Raw genomic sequence first — 12,137 nt, 5'->3', positions numbered from 1 at the left:
GTGTGGTCCCAGATTCTGTATTTTTAAAAGCATCCCCGGGACTTCCCTGGTGGCGCAGTGCTTAAGAATCCGCCTGCCAATGCAGGGGACATGGGTTCGATCCTGGTCCAGGAAGATGCCACATGCCGCGGAACAACTAAGCCCATGAGCCACAACTACTGAGCCCACGTGCCACACTACTGAAGCCCGCATGCCTAGAGCCCGTGCTCTGCAACAAGAGAAGTCACCACAATGAGAAGCCTGCACACCACAATGAAGAGTAGCCCCTGCTCACTGCAACTAGAGAAAGCCCGCAAACAGTAACAAAGTAACAAAGATCCAACGCAGCCAAAAATAATTAAAAATAAATAAATATATAAAATGCAAAATTAAAAAATAATAATAAAAAAATAAAAGCGTCCCCAATGAAACAGGTGAACAACAGACCCCGACTGGAGAAAGGCTGATCATGGCTGCTTGCATTTGTCTGCACGTCGCTGTGGAAGTGTCCTGAGCGCATGTTACCTGGATGCTGCAGCTTCCCACCCGAACCAGGTACCTGAGCACGAAAGTGCATGTCTCCTAGGTTTTAGTATCTTAATGGGAATAATACCATCACAACTTCCAAGTGTACAAAGCTCTTTTCATGTTTGAAATCTTTTTGAATTTTTGCAATTTACCTACTTGGAAAGATGTAGAGGTAAATGGAAGAAGCAGGTTGCAAAATGGTATGTGTGTGTGTATGAATTTGTCTCGGATATCCTTTTAAATTATCATAAACGTTTGACACAGGCATGGTGTAAAGAAATAAATCTCTATGCCTGTAGCAAGGGTATATAGGTCTTTATCATTTATTTCACAAGTCATATGTTCACTGTAGAAATTTGGAAAGTATAACAACGAATAAAATAATTACTACCTATAACTCTGACACATCACCTTCCCCAAAAAGAAAAGGAAAGATCTTTTTTATCTACTTCACTGATCTTTCTGGCCATCTAGTAGGGAAGGTAGTGAGTTATTAAGCCCTATTTTATGGATGAGGAAACTGACGCCTGGCAAGGCAGGTGACTTTCTACCCGTGGTCATTCCATGCACTGGGGACGGAGTGGGACCTGGGTCTCAAGACTCCCACTCTGTTGCTTTGTCCTCTGCAGCCAGAGGACCACTTTTCTGGCACCACAACCTCTGTGCCTGACTCGCCACTGTCCACTCCAATATCACCTCCCAACGGCTGACTGGTTCCCAAGCCGGCAGGGCTCAGAGCTGAGGCAGGGCCTCAGGTGAGCACCAGGGAAGCCTCTATCCATCACACCCAGAGCCCAAGACCTCCTGGGACCTGGGCTCCCCTCCTCGCCTAGCCCTTCAGGGCAAAGGTGCTCACTGGCCACGGTGATGTTGACATCCTGTCTCCGCCAACCAGCCAGGTTGGCTGCATGGCAGGTATAGACACCAGCATCGCTCTCGGCAGTGCTGGCAAATACCAGCTCGTGGCCCTGCTGGTAGACTCTGCCGTGGGCAGGCAGACGGGCTCCCGCGTGCTCCCACCACACACTGGGCTCCGGCAGACCCTGGGGGGGCGGGCAGGCCACACGCTCCTCGCTGCCAGCCGTGAACACCCGTGGCTCAAATGGTGGCATATCTTCAATCTCTGCAGGGATGGGAGCAGACAGCCTGGTTACTGTGGGGCCCAGGGTACCTGACGTTCTCCCGCAGCAAGCCTTGCCCTTTCCAGCACGAGCCCTCCCCGTGACCTTCAGCATTTCCTCTTCCAAGCCCAGCATCCTCTTCCTCCCTCTGCCCTCCAAGCTGCTCTGAGTGGAAACAGGAGCCTAAATCTCTACGTGCCCACAACGTTGAAGGCGGCTCCCACCTCAGCACCCCAGACCCAGGGACCCACCTGCCAGGTGGAGAGTGGCCTCCAGGATGACAGGAGGGCCCCTCTGGCCCTGGCCTACGCAGCGGTAGACCCCTGCATTGCGCGGCCGGACCTGGGTCAGCAGCAGGGACCCGTTGGCAAACACCGTGGCTCTGCGGACGTGCGGGGGGCTGTGGAGGGGAGAGAGTGCTCTTTGAAAGGAGTGGCCCACAGGCCTCCTTCTGGAGGGCAGCCAGGGGAACCCCATCCTGCACAGGTCAGATATGCAGGAAGGAATCAACCAGGAACAGGGCAGAGAGAAGGAAGCCAACACGCCACTCTGGTGTGTGCGTGTGTGCCTGTGTGTGCACGTGTGTGCGTGCGCTTGTTCGCGTGTATGTGGAGGTGTGTATTCTAATTACAAGAGACACAGCTTTGGGGCAGCCAGGCGAGCAGCAGTGCAAGTGGGAGGCAGCAAGCAATCAATGTGGAGACAGAGTCAAGATATGCCTGCTGGTAAAGCAGCAACTCCAGCACCAGAAGTCCCTCAGACGCACCAGACGGACTACTGATGATGTCCTCAGGGCTGCAGCCAGGCGGGATCCCAGCCCACAGCCTAGGGAGCCACACCTCCAAAGGACCATGGCCACACCTGACACCACACAGGTGGTGTGGTCTCTGCTCTCATAGGGCCTGGATGAGGACAGAAGTCCCTATAGAGGGCCTGACACCTCCCGGCACCTTCTAGTAATGTCTGCTTCTTCCAAAACATGTGCGTGTGCGTGCATGTGTGTGAGTAAGGTATCCTTGCCCTCCAGGACCTTCCTGTGCAGACTGTGATTCCCCAGGTCCCCTGTGTCCCTCCACCCTTGGGTCTCTACCCCCCATCCCAGAGGACCCATGTGGGCAGAAGGGGAGGAGAGAAAGTAGCAGAGCCATCGCTGGCTCACACAGTGTGTCTGCGGGAACTGGAAAAAGATGCCCTTCCTGGAGACCCTTCCCTTTGTTGGAATCATTTTGTAACGGGAAGACATTCTACTGCCATCTGCTGGAAAGTCGAAGTAATACATGTATAGATCTATGATGTCTGTGATAAGAACTTCATTCCCTTTTAGAGAACCATACACAACTTCTATCACCATACTGGAAAGCTGCTGCCCGATGCCTTACCGGCTGCGGTTAGTGATGGGAGTCTCATCCTCAAAGACCCACTGCAGGCTCGGGGGCGGGTGGGCTGAGAACTGACAGTGGAACATGGCCTCCTCATTCCTTGCCACTACCACGTCCTGGGGGGCCAGTACCACCCTGGCAAAGCTCTCATCTGGGGTGAGGGAGGCACAGACACATGAGCAAGCAAGGTGGGGAGGCCCCTCCCCCATCCCCAACTCACCTTCTCCATCCCTGCCCCAGGCTCACCAGCAATGCTCAAGGTGAAGTTCTGACTGCTGCAGGCCTGGCCAAAGGCATTATGGGCACAGCAGGAGTAGATGCCACTGTGCTCAGGGCCGGCTGGCCGGAGGGTCAGGTTCTTCTCCTTACTGCTGACCGTGTGGTTGCTCTGACCATCAGACAGGGCGCTCCCATCTTGGAACCACTGGTACGTGGGCCTGAGGGGCCGAGGGGGTCAGTAGCAGGGGGGCAGGGGGGTCTCAGGTGGCCGGCAGGGAGGACCAGAATCAGAGGGTCAGGGCTAGACCCCTCAGTTTACAAATGGGGAAACTGAGGCCTGGAGAGGGACCGTGACTTGCACAGAGGCACACAATTCAGGGGCAGAATCTGGCTGAGATTCTAGATTTCTCAGCTCCCAGAATCCAGGATCACTCCACAGCACAAGGCTGCCCCTTCTCTGGTGACCAGGGCCCAGTGTGGAGCAGCATGGGGCAGGGGCGGTGGCAGAGTCCACAGTTTGGGGAGACAGCTCTGTCAGTCCAGAATAACCCTTTCCCTCCCCACCCTCCATGTCTCCTTACCGAGGGTGCCCGTCAATGTGACAACGCAACATGACCTGGGTCTGTGGCTGGATCTCGGCTTCCGAGGCTGGATGCTTCAGGACCACGGGACCGGACTCAATCCCTGGAGCAGAGGCCGCGGTTGCAGAGTGAGGGGCGGGGCAGAGCAAGGGTGAGAGAGCAGAGGAGGAGGACAAGCAGGAAACGATGGAACCTGGAGGCTCTGGAGCCAAGAGACACTGGGGCACACTGCCTCACCGCTCCTGCCATTTGCAAAAGTATCTGGCAGATCAATGGGTTCAAGACTTGAAGGGGAAAAAAAATAAATTCTGGAAAAATTTAAACTTTTTAACTTCCTCTTATCCACACAAGCAGAGAGCTGACCCCAACTGCATTCTTCCTGCCCCATTCAACTGGAAATGGGAGAAGCTGAGGCAAAGGAGGAGTCCCGCAGGGCTCAGGAGTTGAGGGTCTAGAGGGAGGGGGCGGGCACAGCTCCCGGCTCTCACATTTGATGTTGAAGGAGGCGTTGGCACTGTGGGCCTCCTCTCCGGTGGCATCATCCCGAGCCACGCACTGGAAGGCTCCCGAGTCCTGCAGCCGGTCCACAGCTGCGAAGCTCAGGCTGCTGCCCTGGGCGAAGCGCCGCTCGGTGTCCTGGACAGGGGTCCCATCCAGCAGCCAGTACACGTGCACTGGGCCTGGGGCCTCGACCTCACAGCGGAGCAGCGCCCGGCGCCCCTGCAGCGCATCCTGGGAGGATGGCTCCTTGATGAAGACAATGGCTGCCTGGGCACCTGCAGGTGGGGAACACGGGAGAGGCAGGGTCAGGGGGAGCTGCAGCCACTGTTCTAACACAGGTCACCCACTGTCCTGTGCACAGGAGACGTCCAGTAAGTGCAAGTGAGAAGGATCATTAGACCACAATTGCCAAGTGTCCACTGAGGAACGTTTACACTGTGCTGGGCGCTCCGCAGGATACAAAGATGCAGTACCCTCCAGACGCTAGTCTGGAGGCGGACCCAGGATAAGGCAAAGCTCGTGCCAAATGAATGATGTGGGCAGTCGGTGCCTCTAGAACACCGAAGAGGGAGGGAGCCCCAAGGGCTAGGGGAAGGAGGGGATTAATGCCACATGGGACACTCCCTAGAGGAAGAGGGCCTTGGAGCTATGGGACCAGATCATAGGAAATGCCAGACCAAGGAGCGGGGAACATCAGCAAGCAACCCTCCCACCATCTTCAGAATGCAGGACACTGAGCAAAGTTAAATCATGATCCAAAGAGCTTCTTGGAAGGATTACTGGCACTCACATACCCGCTGAGGGTCCAGCATCAGAGCTGGCCACAGGTCAGGGAGGCGGCTCTGAATCCCATCCACAGACCACTCTGCAGCCCAGCATTCCCCAGGGGCGTCTTTGGGAGAACCCATCCCATCACAGGAGAAGCCAATATTCTCTTGAACTGGCATTATTCCCAAAGACATGCCAGGGCCACCCCCACGTCCTTCTCTCCATCCTTAAGGATCCGTCTGTGGCCAAGGCTGGCTCTTCTGTGCTAGGTGAGAGGTGAGTTAAGTGGTCCCAGGTTTTCACCTGAATCCACTCCTCCTCCTGCATGGCTACAGTTCAGCTCTGGCAGGGGTCAGGGGGGCACCCTCGGAGGAAGGGGCCCTGCAATCAAAGGTGGAACTGTAGCCAAACAAAGGGGAGAGTGAAGAGCCTGTGCAGAGTGGCAGATGGGCTGGGGAGGCGGAGGGCAAGGCCACGCAGGTGGCATAGTTACCAAGCCAGGAATAATACACCGGGCTTTGTTCCTGGTCCGTGTGGGCGCCCTGCAGAGGCCCAGAGCTGCAGAGCCCGGGACACCAGCCGCCTGGGGAGTTTGGCAGGTGGGGGGGGGGCGGTAATGGCACAGAGGAGGATGTGTTACCCCTCCAGGAAGAAGGAACAGGCCACCTGGGGCTGCTACGTGAAGAAGCAGGCTCTGCCTCTGGCCAAACTGGGCCCAGCAAGGGCAGGAAGGAAGAGGCTAATGGGGTTCTGCCCATCCCATCCCAAACCACTAGAGACTGATCTTGGCCCAAAGAGCACCCTTCCCAGTCCCTGGGCGGAGCTGGGGGAGGGGGGGGGTTGGTTCTTTAGGGCACAAGAACCTGTCTCCTCATAAAGTCAGTTTCAAGACAAGTTCAGGATCCCCCAGGGCTGGGGCCAGAGGAGGGGCTGACCCGATGTTGGTCCGCTTCCCAGCGTTCCAGAGGGGCCGGCCCGCAAGACACACAGAGCTGAAAGGGGCTGGGAGCTCCCGCATTACTTCTCATTGGGTTCCTGCTGGCTCTCTGGATGGGACAATTCTCCACCACGCTGGGCTACCCCACCCACTGTGCAAGTTAGCAAATCTTCACCCAGTCACCCTAACAGCCCAAACAACGCCGCTCAGTTCCAATCTCTGCACAGGAGTGCGGTCCTGCCCCCGCTGAGCAACGTGGTACAACCCTGTGTAGTACAGATGGGTGGGTCAACTGAGGTCCAGAGAGATGAAGGGATTTGCCCGAGATCAAACAGCTAATTGGTGGCAGAGCCAGGACCATGATCCAACGAGGCCAACTCCAGACCCCACGCTCTTCCCAGCCCCGTCCAGGAACTCAAAACCAATCCTGGAAGTATCTGATCTCAGAATGGGTCTCACTCCCCGCAGCCAGGTAGAAAGATAGACACACCTCCTGCAGACAACGCCAGGCTCACAGAGGCACTCAGCGAACACTAGCTGAACTGGGGTGACCTCAGAGGAAGCGTGGGGCAAGAGCTGGCGGACACAGGGGCATCCGGAACACTTCCCGACCACCACTCCTGACACAGATGGGCAGCCTCGCACCGAGGCCTCAGCAGGCCTCTGCAAACGTGACTCACCCAAATCTTGGGGCCCTCGACCCAGAACTAAAGATGCTCATCAAAGACCAGAGAGAGATCATCTGCCTCAAAGTGTAGGTGACTCCCCACTTCCCAGCTCAGCTTCTCCAGACACAGTGGGGGCCAGGAGTCTCGTCCATACACAGGAGCGTTAGTTAAGCGTCTGCAGTCAGGTCCGACTCGATCCTGACCATCACACTCGGTCTGCCTGACCTTGGGTAAGGAACACAGACCGTGCCCCAGCTTCCTCTGCCTCTCCCATGAGGCCGTCGTGACTCAAAAACGCAGTAACACGCATGAAGTGTCTTGGATAAGCTCGCTCGGCGGGCGGCTACCGTGATCCTTACCACTGTCACCCATCCTGCCCAAGGACTCGAGTTTTAGGGATACTAGGAAGCTCCCCCCAGGCAAGGCCCAGCACCATCTCAGACCCCAGATGGGAAAGGGATAATCAGGTGGGGGGTAGGATGGAGGGAAAGGGGCTGTGGGGTTGCAGGAACCACAGAGCACTAGGCACAGAAACCTGAGCTGGGAGAAGAGATGGCATGACTCAGAGGGACCCCAGCTCAGCCTCCAGCATCCCGTCCTGTCCCGGGGCTGGAGCTGCAGGAGCTGTGGTGAGACGTTGCATTCCCAGACTGCCACTCAGAGCCCCCGCCGCACCCCCAAGACAGGGCCTGGGAAACATCAAAGCCGGCCCCGCGGGGCCCTCTGTCCTGACGTCAGCTCACAGCAGGTCCTGGTTAGTGCCTGGCTGGGGCAGACTTTAGATGTAACAAAAGGCAGGGAGGGCAGCCACCAGGCCTCCTCTAAGACCCCGGCCCCTGCTCTGAGCACACACCCCTGGCCACCAGGCTTCTCACGCAGGAGCCTGGCCCAGTGCTGTGGCACCCACGTTTACTGCGCCCAGTCTGGCCATCTGCATGGTCTGCAGGACAGGCTGGTTTGTTGTTTTGTTTGAGGGGAAACGGGCAGGCCGAGGAGCCCCTGGCAGATATGCCAGACTCCAGACAGGGAGGGGCTGGGAAGCGAGGGACTCTTCAGAAGCTTCGGCTGAATGACAGAGAAGGAGGAAGGCTCTGGGGATCGAGGTGGTACCTGCCTCGAGGTGGCACAGTCCCCAGCACATCCCTGTCCCTGCACCACCTGACTTGAGGATGCCCCCAGGGCTGTGGTCCAGGGAAGGCCCGCTCTGGAAGCACACCGGTCCTGGGCTTCCCAAAGCCTCCCCCCTTTCAGAGTCCGGTCCTCCGTGCATGACACCTTCTGCACCCTCACGGAACACCTGGCCCACGTGCTCCTCAAGGAAGCCGCTCAGCATAGCAGCAGCCAGTGGCCCTGCCGCTCCCTAGCAATGCCACCTCCGCTGGCCTCTCCCTTGACATGAAATGAGGACCCCAAGCCTACCACTCAGGAGCTGTGTGAGGCTAAGTGGGTTCATAAACGCAAAGCCCGAAGCACAGAGAGGGCATGGTGGGCTCAGGAAGCACTGGCACCGTGACCGGCAGGCAGAGTCATCTGCCCACATCAGGCACGACCCCAGCAGAGCTGGCGCTGCAAATACCCAATAAGGACATTTTCCAAGCCATTTCCTTGGCTCCTCGACAGCCATCTACATGCAGACACTCACTCTGCCTGCGCCCTGGCCCCAGCCCCCTGAGAAAGGCCTGTGTGGGCAGCAGCCCAACTCCCGCCCCCCACTCACCAGCAAGCGGCTGATCTGGTGCCCACCTTCCTTGATGCTCTCTGGGCTCCAGGCCCAGTCGACCCACGTGTATATACGTGTGCATCTGCGCACACACATGTGTAAACATGATTTTGTGGAGAGCAGAGAGCAGCAGGAAGTTTTTCTGCTCTGATAATTTCAGCTACTTCGGTCCAAGTAACCATCTGGGCCACTCAACTACCTGTCTCCCAGAGACCAGTCCTCTTGGTCTTGGAAAGACAACCCCTGAATCTGTACAGGTCCCAGAACCTGCCAAACCTGACCAGTTGATTCCATCTACCTTCTCTCCCTCCTACTAAAGAAATTCCATCCTTCGGACAGCTGCCTTGGGACCAGGCAGAGGTACCAAGATGACCCTGGGTGGCCCGGGCATGGGCATTCTGCACGGATGTGTGTAATCACGAGTGACTGTGACCTTTCTCACGCACGAGGCCAATGAGCCACAGGCAGGAAGCTGACTCCTCCATCCCCGAGACTCAGTCCTTGGTTCTAGGGCCCACGTCCCTGTGGGGACATCCTGCCTCCCGGATGACCTCGAGAGCACCGGCCAAGACAGCTCCTATTGGGCATATGGTCCCCTGAGGGAGAGGTTTGCCAACTTCCTGTGTCCCATGTGGGGTGACAGCATCAGGACACAGGCCAGGAGAGACAGCCCTCAACCCAAGAGGCACAAATGCTCTGTTCCAGGAAAGAGAACAGCCCCAGGCCTCCTCACCCACACGAGGATGGCCCTGCTCACAGGTCCCCTCCATGTGGAAACTCTAAGGACACCAAATGAGAGGCCCCAGGGGTACCAGCGTCCCTGCCCCACTTCTCCTCCCCAAGGGGCCAAGGCACCACTGGACTTTGGCCTTCAGGGTCTAACTGGTGCACTTTCAGCGGCTCTGGGACACTCCAAGGGTCCACGGCTCACAGGCCTGCGTCATTTTTTTGAGGGACAAATCTGAGTCTCTGTAAGAACACGTCGTTTGCATGAACAGCAAGCCCTCCCCAGTTCACCTGGGCCGGCGGGAACACAAAATGCTGCAGTGGGGTTTGTGAATCTGGGGATCTGGAATGTCCCCCTCCACCACCACCAGTCCACCACCAATATACCACAGGTGGTTTTAGCACCAACAACCCTGTATGATGATAAGCCCCAGAAAATCAGGGTTCAGAGGGTCGCTGAAAATCCACCACAGCTGACTCAGAGACCCAGAGGCAGAGCACAAAGTTCTAGCTGCCCCCCCACCTCGGCCCCCTCTCCCGAGTGTCTGCAGAAGGCCCCAGGTTCGCTGACAGCAGCCCCGCAGCCCTCCACAAGCCATCACAGCCCTCGCTTGGAGCCATGCGGGAGGGAGCAGAGCCAGGGACCCAGCTGAGTTTTCCTGTCCTGGGATTTAACTGTAAATATCTGGAGAGGCTCCCACGTCTGGATTAGAGAAACAGAACAAAATCACCAGGGATTAGCACAGAAACAACCTAGCGGGCCAGCTCTTCTACCTTAGATGAAAACCACAGCTCAGCCTTGCCCTGCCCACTCCTGGGAGGCCCTGGAGGGGGAAGATCAACCTCTGACGGCAGAAGCGGGTCCTCGTGTCCAGTATCAGGCGGCATCCGAGCCCAGAGGGGCAGATACACCGGCTGGGAGACGTGCTTTAAGAAGTTCCTCAGCCAGCAGCCACACCACCTGATCCTCGAACCAGCCTGTCTTCTGCTGGGGCTCAGAGGGCCACACCTAGGACACATCTCTCGCCCTTAGTAACCCTCAGATGGCTGCAAGGTCTCCAAGGAAGCGGCAATAAATGAAAAGCTCAGCCAGAGTGACGTGGTGTGATCAGGCAGACGGAACATGGGGTAGAGAGACCTGGGTTCTAGTCTCGATACAATTCCTCACAAGTAGGGTGACCCTGACCTACCACCACCCGCCACCAGGTAGTTTTATTATATGTAACATTAGAGAACTGAAAGGATGTGACTGGACAGTCACCAAGGCCTAGTCCTGGATTCGCCGGCACTGAGCCTGAGAGGCAGTTACAGAAACAAAGGGCTCACTCCCCAGAGTCCCCTTCCTGCCCCCCAGCCTCCAGCTGCACAGCCGGCCCCTAAAGCCCACACACCACATGTAGGGCCAGCCCCGGGAGGGATTAAAAGTGATGCTATAAATGGCAGGTGTGCAGTTAGAGGCAGCTGGGAGTCGCAAACCAGGACCCAGCATCACTGCTGATGAGCTACTCCCATTCCTGCGGCTCAGCTTGCATCCTGCCTCCCCAGGAGATCCCGCCTCTGCCTCGGGCACACATTTGCACTGCCAGCTCACTGCCCATGACACCCCTGATATGCCCGCCTGTGCTGTGACCAAGAGCCATATCTTCCAAGCTAGACTGCAAGCTCAAGGTGAGCTTGAATGGGCACCTTCTATGCCCATTCTCAGCTCCAAGGAGAGAGGGAGACAGCAGCCAGCTGTCTCCTGAAGACGCCAGTGAGCGGCCTGCAGAAATAATCTACATTGCGGGAAGGCAATGGGGCTGCTGGACCACGAGACTGGGAAATGATCCAGGAGCTCAGGCCCAGGAAGACTTTTGGGATGCTCAGATGGTGTGCTCAAAGAGTCCGCCCTCATCATCCAAAGATGGAAAGGGACTCGCTGCAGGTTCCACAGCCATTCATTAGGTGGGCCCAGACCCAGGCCCCAACCAGGTCTTCCTCCCAGGTGCAATGGGGAGGGGCCCAGGGACACCACAGCAAGAACAGTGCCAGGGTGAGCCCGGGGGTGAGCCTCCCACGGTCCTTCTTGTGCAAGCAGAGGGCAAACTAAATGACAGTCTGGGGACTGGTTGGACCTGACTTCATCTATTAATTTTCAAGACAGGCTCAGAAAACTCTGGGAGACTCTGTTTTCTGAGCTCTTTTTACTCATCTCTGAGGCACACACCCTAAACTCCCTATGCAAGGAGAACATGATTCCCTGCCCTTTAGGTGGAGTGGCCTCAACTGCACTCAATGAGGGAAAATCCTCCCTGGCTCCTAAAGACAGTAAAACATCCCTTCGGCCTGTTCTGTCCAATATGGCAGCCACTAGCCACATGGAGCTATTCAAATGTAACTTAATTAAAATGAAACAAAACTGAAAACTCATTGCCTCTGTTCCACTAGCCATATTTTTAGTGCTCGGGAGCCGCACGTGGCTAGTGGCCACCGTACTGAACAGCGCTGATGCAGAACAGTTCTGTCCCCACAAAAAGTTCCATCAGTCAGCGCTGCCTTAGCTACTCTGACCGTCTGCTTCTTGTCGGCCCTTATTACATGGACGCATTACTTCTCATCCAAAGAACCCTCCACACGGACCAGCCTCATTTCACAGAGGAGGAAACTGGGGTCAAGGCTATCCCAGTAATGGCAGGGTCGGGAACTGCCCCTGGATCTGTCTGGCTCCCACGTCTGTGTTCTTTCCACGCTGCCACGCTAGCTGCTCTTCATTTCTTTCACTTTACTCCCTTTTATCCAAGTCCCCCCAACAACCATTCTGTCCTGTTTCAGGTAGGTCCTCTCTTTGTATGTGCTCTGGTCAAATGTGATGTTGTTTCGTGCGCAGCTATTTTTAACCCATATAAATGATCTTGCATTATCTCTCATTCTGCCTCTCACTTTATTCCATTCGGCACTATGTTTTGAAGCGCCTTCCCTGGGGCCATCACCTACATCCTGCTGTTTTTCCCAGTAGAAGAACATACTGTTG

General features: G+C 56.4%; 1 protein-coding gene across 4 annotated transcripts in view; it reads right to left on the bottom strand.

Annotated features, from left to right (window-relative positions):
- PTK7 (protein tyrosine kinase 7 (inactive)) overlaps nt 1–12,137 on the bottom strand; it is a gene marked incomplete at both ends in the record, with an annotated part of 58,939 nt that overhangs the window by 18,589 nt on the left and 28,213 nt on the right. For all 4 annotated transcript variants that reach the window (XM_082849193.1, XM_082849195.1, XM_082849194.1 and 1 more), the window contains 6 exons: nt 1,364–1,630; nt 1,880–2,028; nt 3,008–3,158; nt 3,254–3,444; nt 3,808–3,910; nt 4,296–4,583. In XM_082849193.1, coding sequence (XP_082705319.1) covers nt 1,364–1,630; nt 1,880–2,028; nt 3,008–3,158; nt 3,254–3,444; nt 3,808–3,910; nt 4,296–4,583 — 1,149 coding nt within the window. The remainder of the gene's footprint in view (nt 1–1,363; nt 1,631–1,879; nt 2,029–3,007; nt 3,159–3,253; nt 3,445–3,807; nt 3,911–4,295; nt 4,584–12,137) is intronic.

This window comes from Leucopleurus acutus (genome assembly GCF_964270905.1).
Source record: "Leucopleurus acutus genome assembly, chromosome: 10".
In the NCBI taxonomy this organism is placed as follows: Eukaryota; Metazoa; Chordata; class Mammalia; order Artiodactyla; family Delphinidae; genus Leucopleurus; species Leucopleurus acutus.
This window is presented reverse-complemented; position numbering and strand designations above follow the sequence as displayed.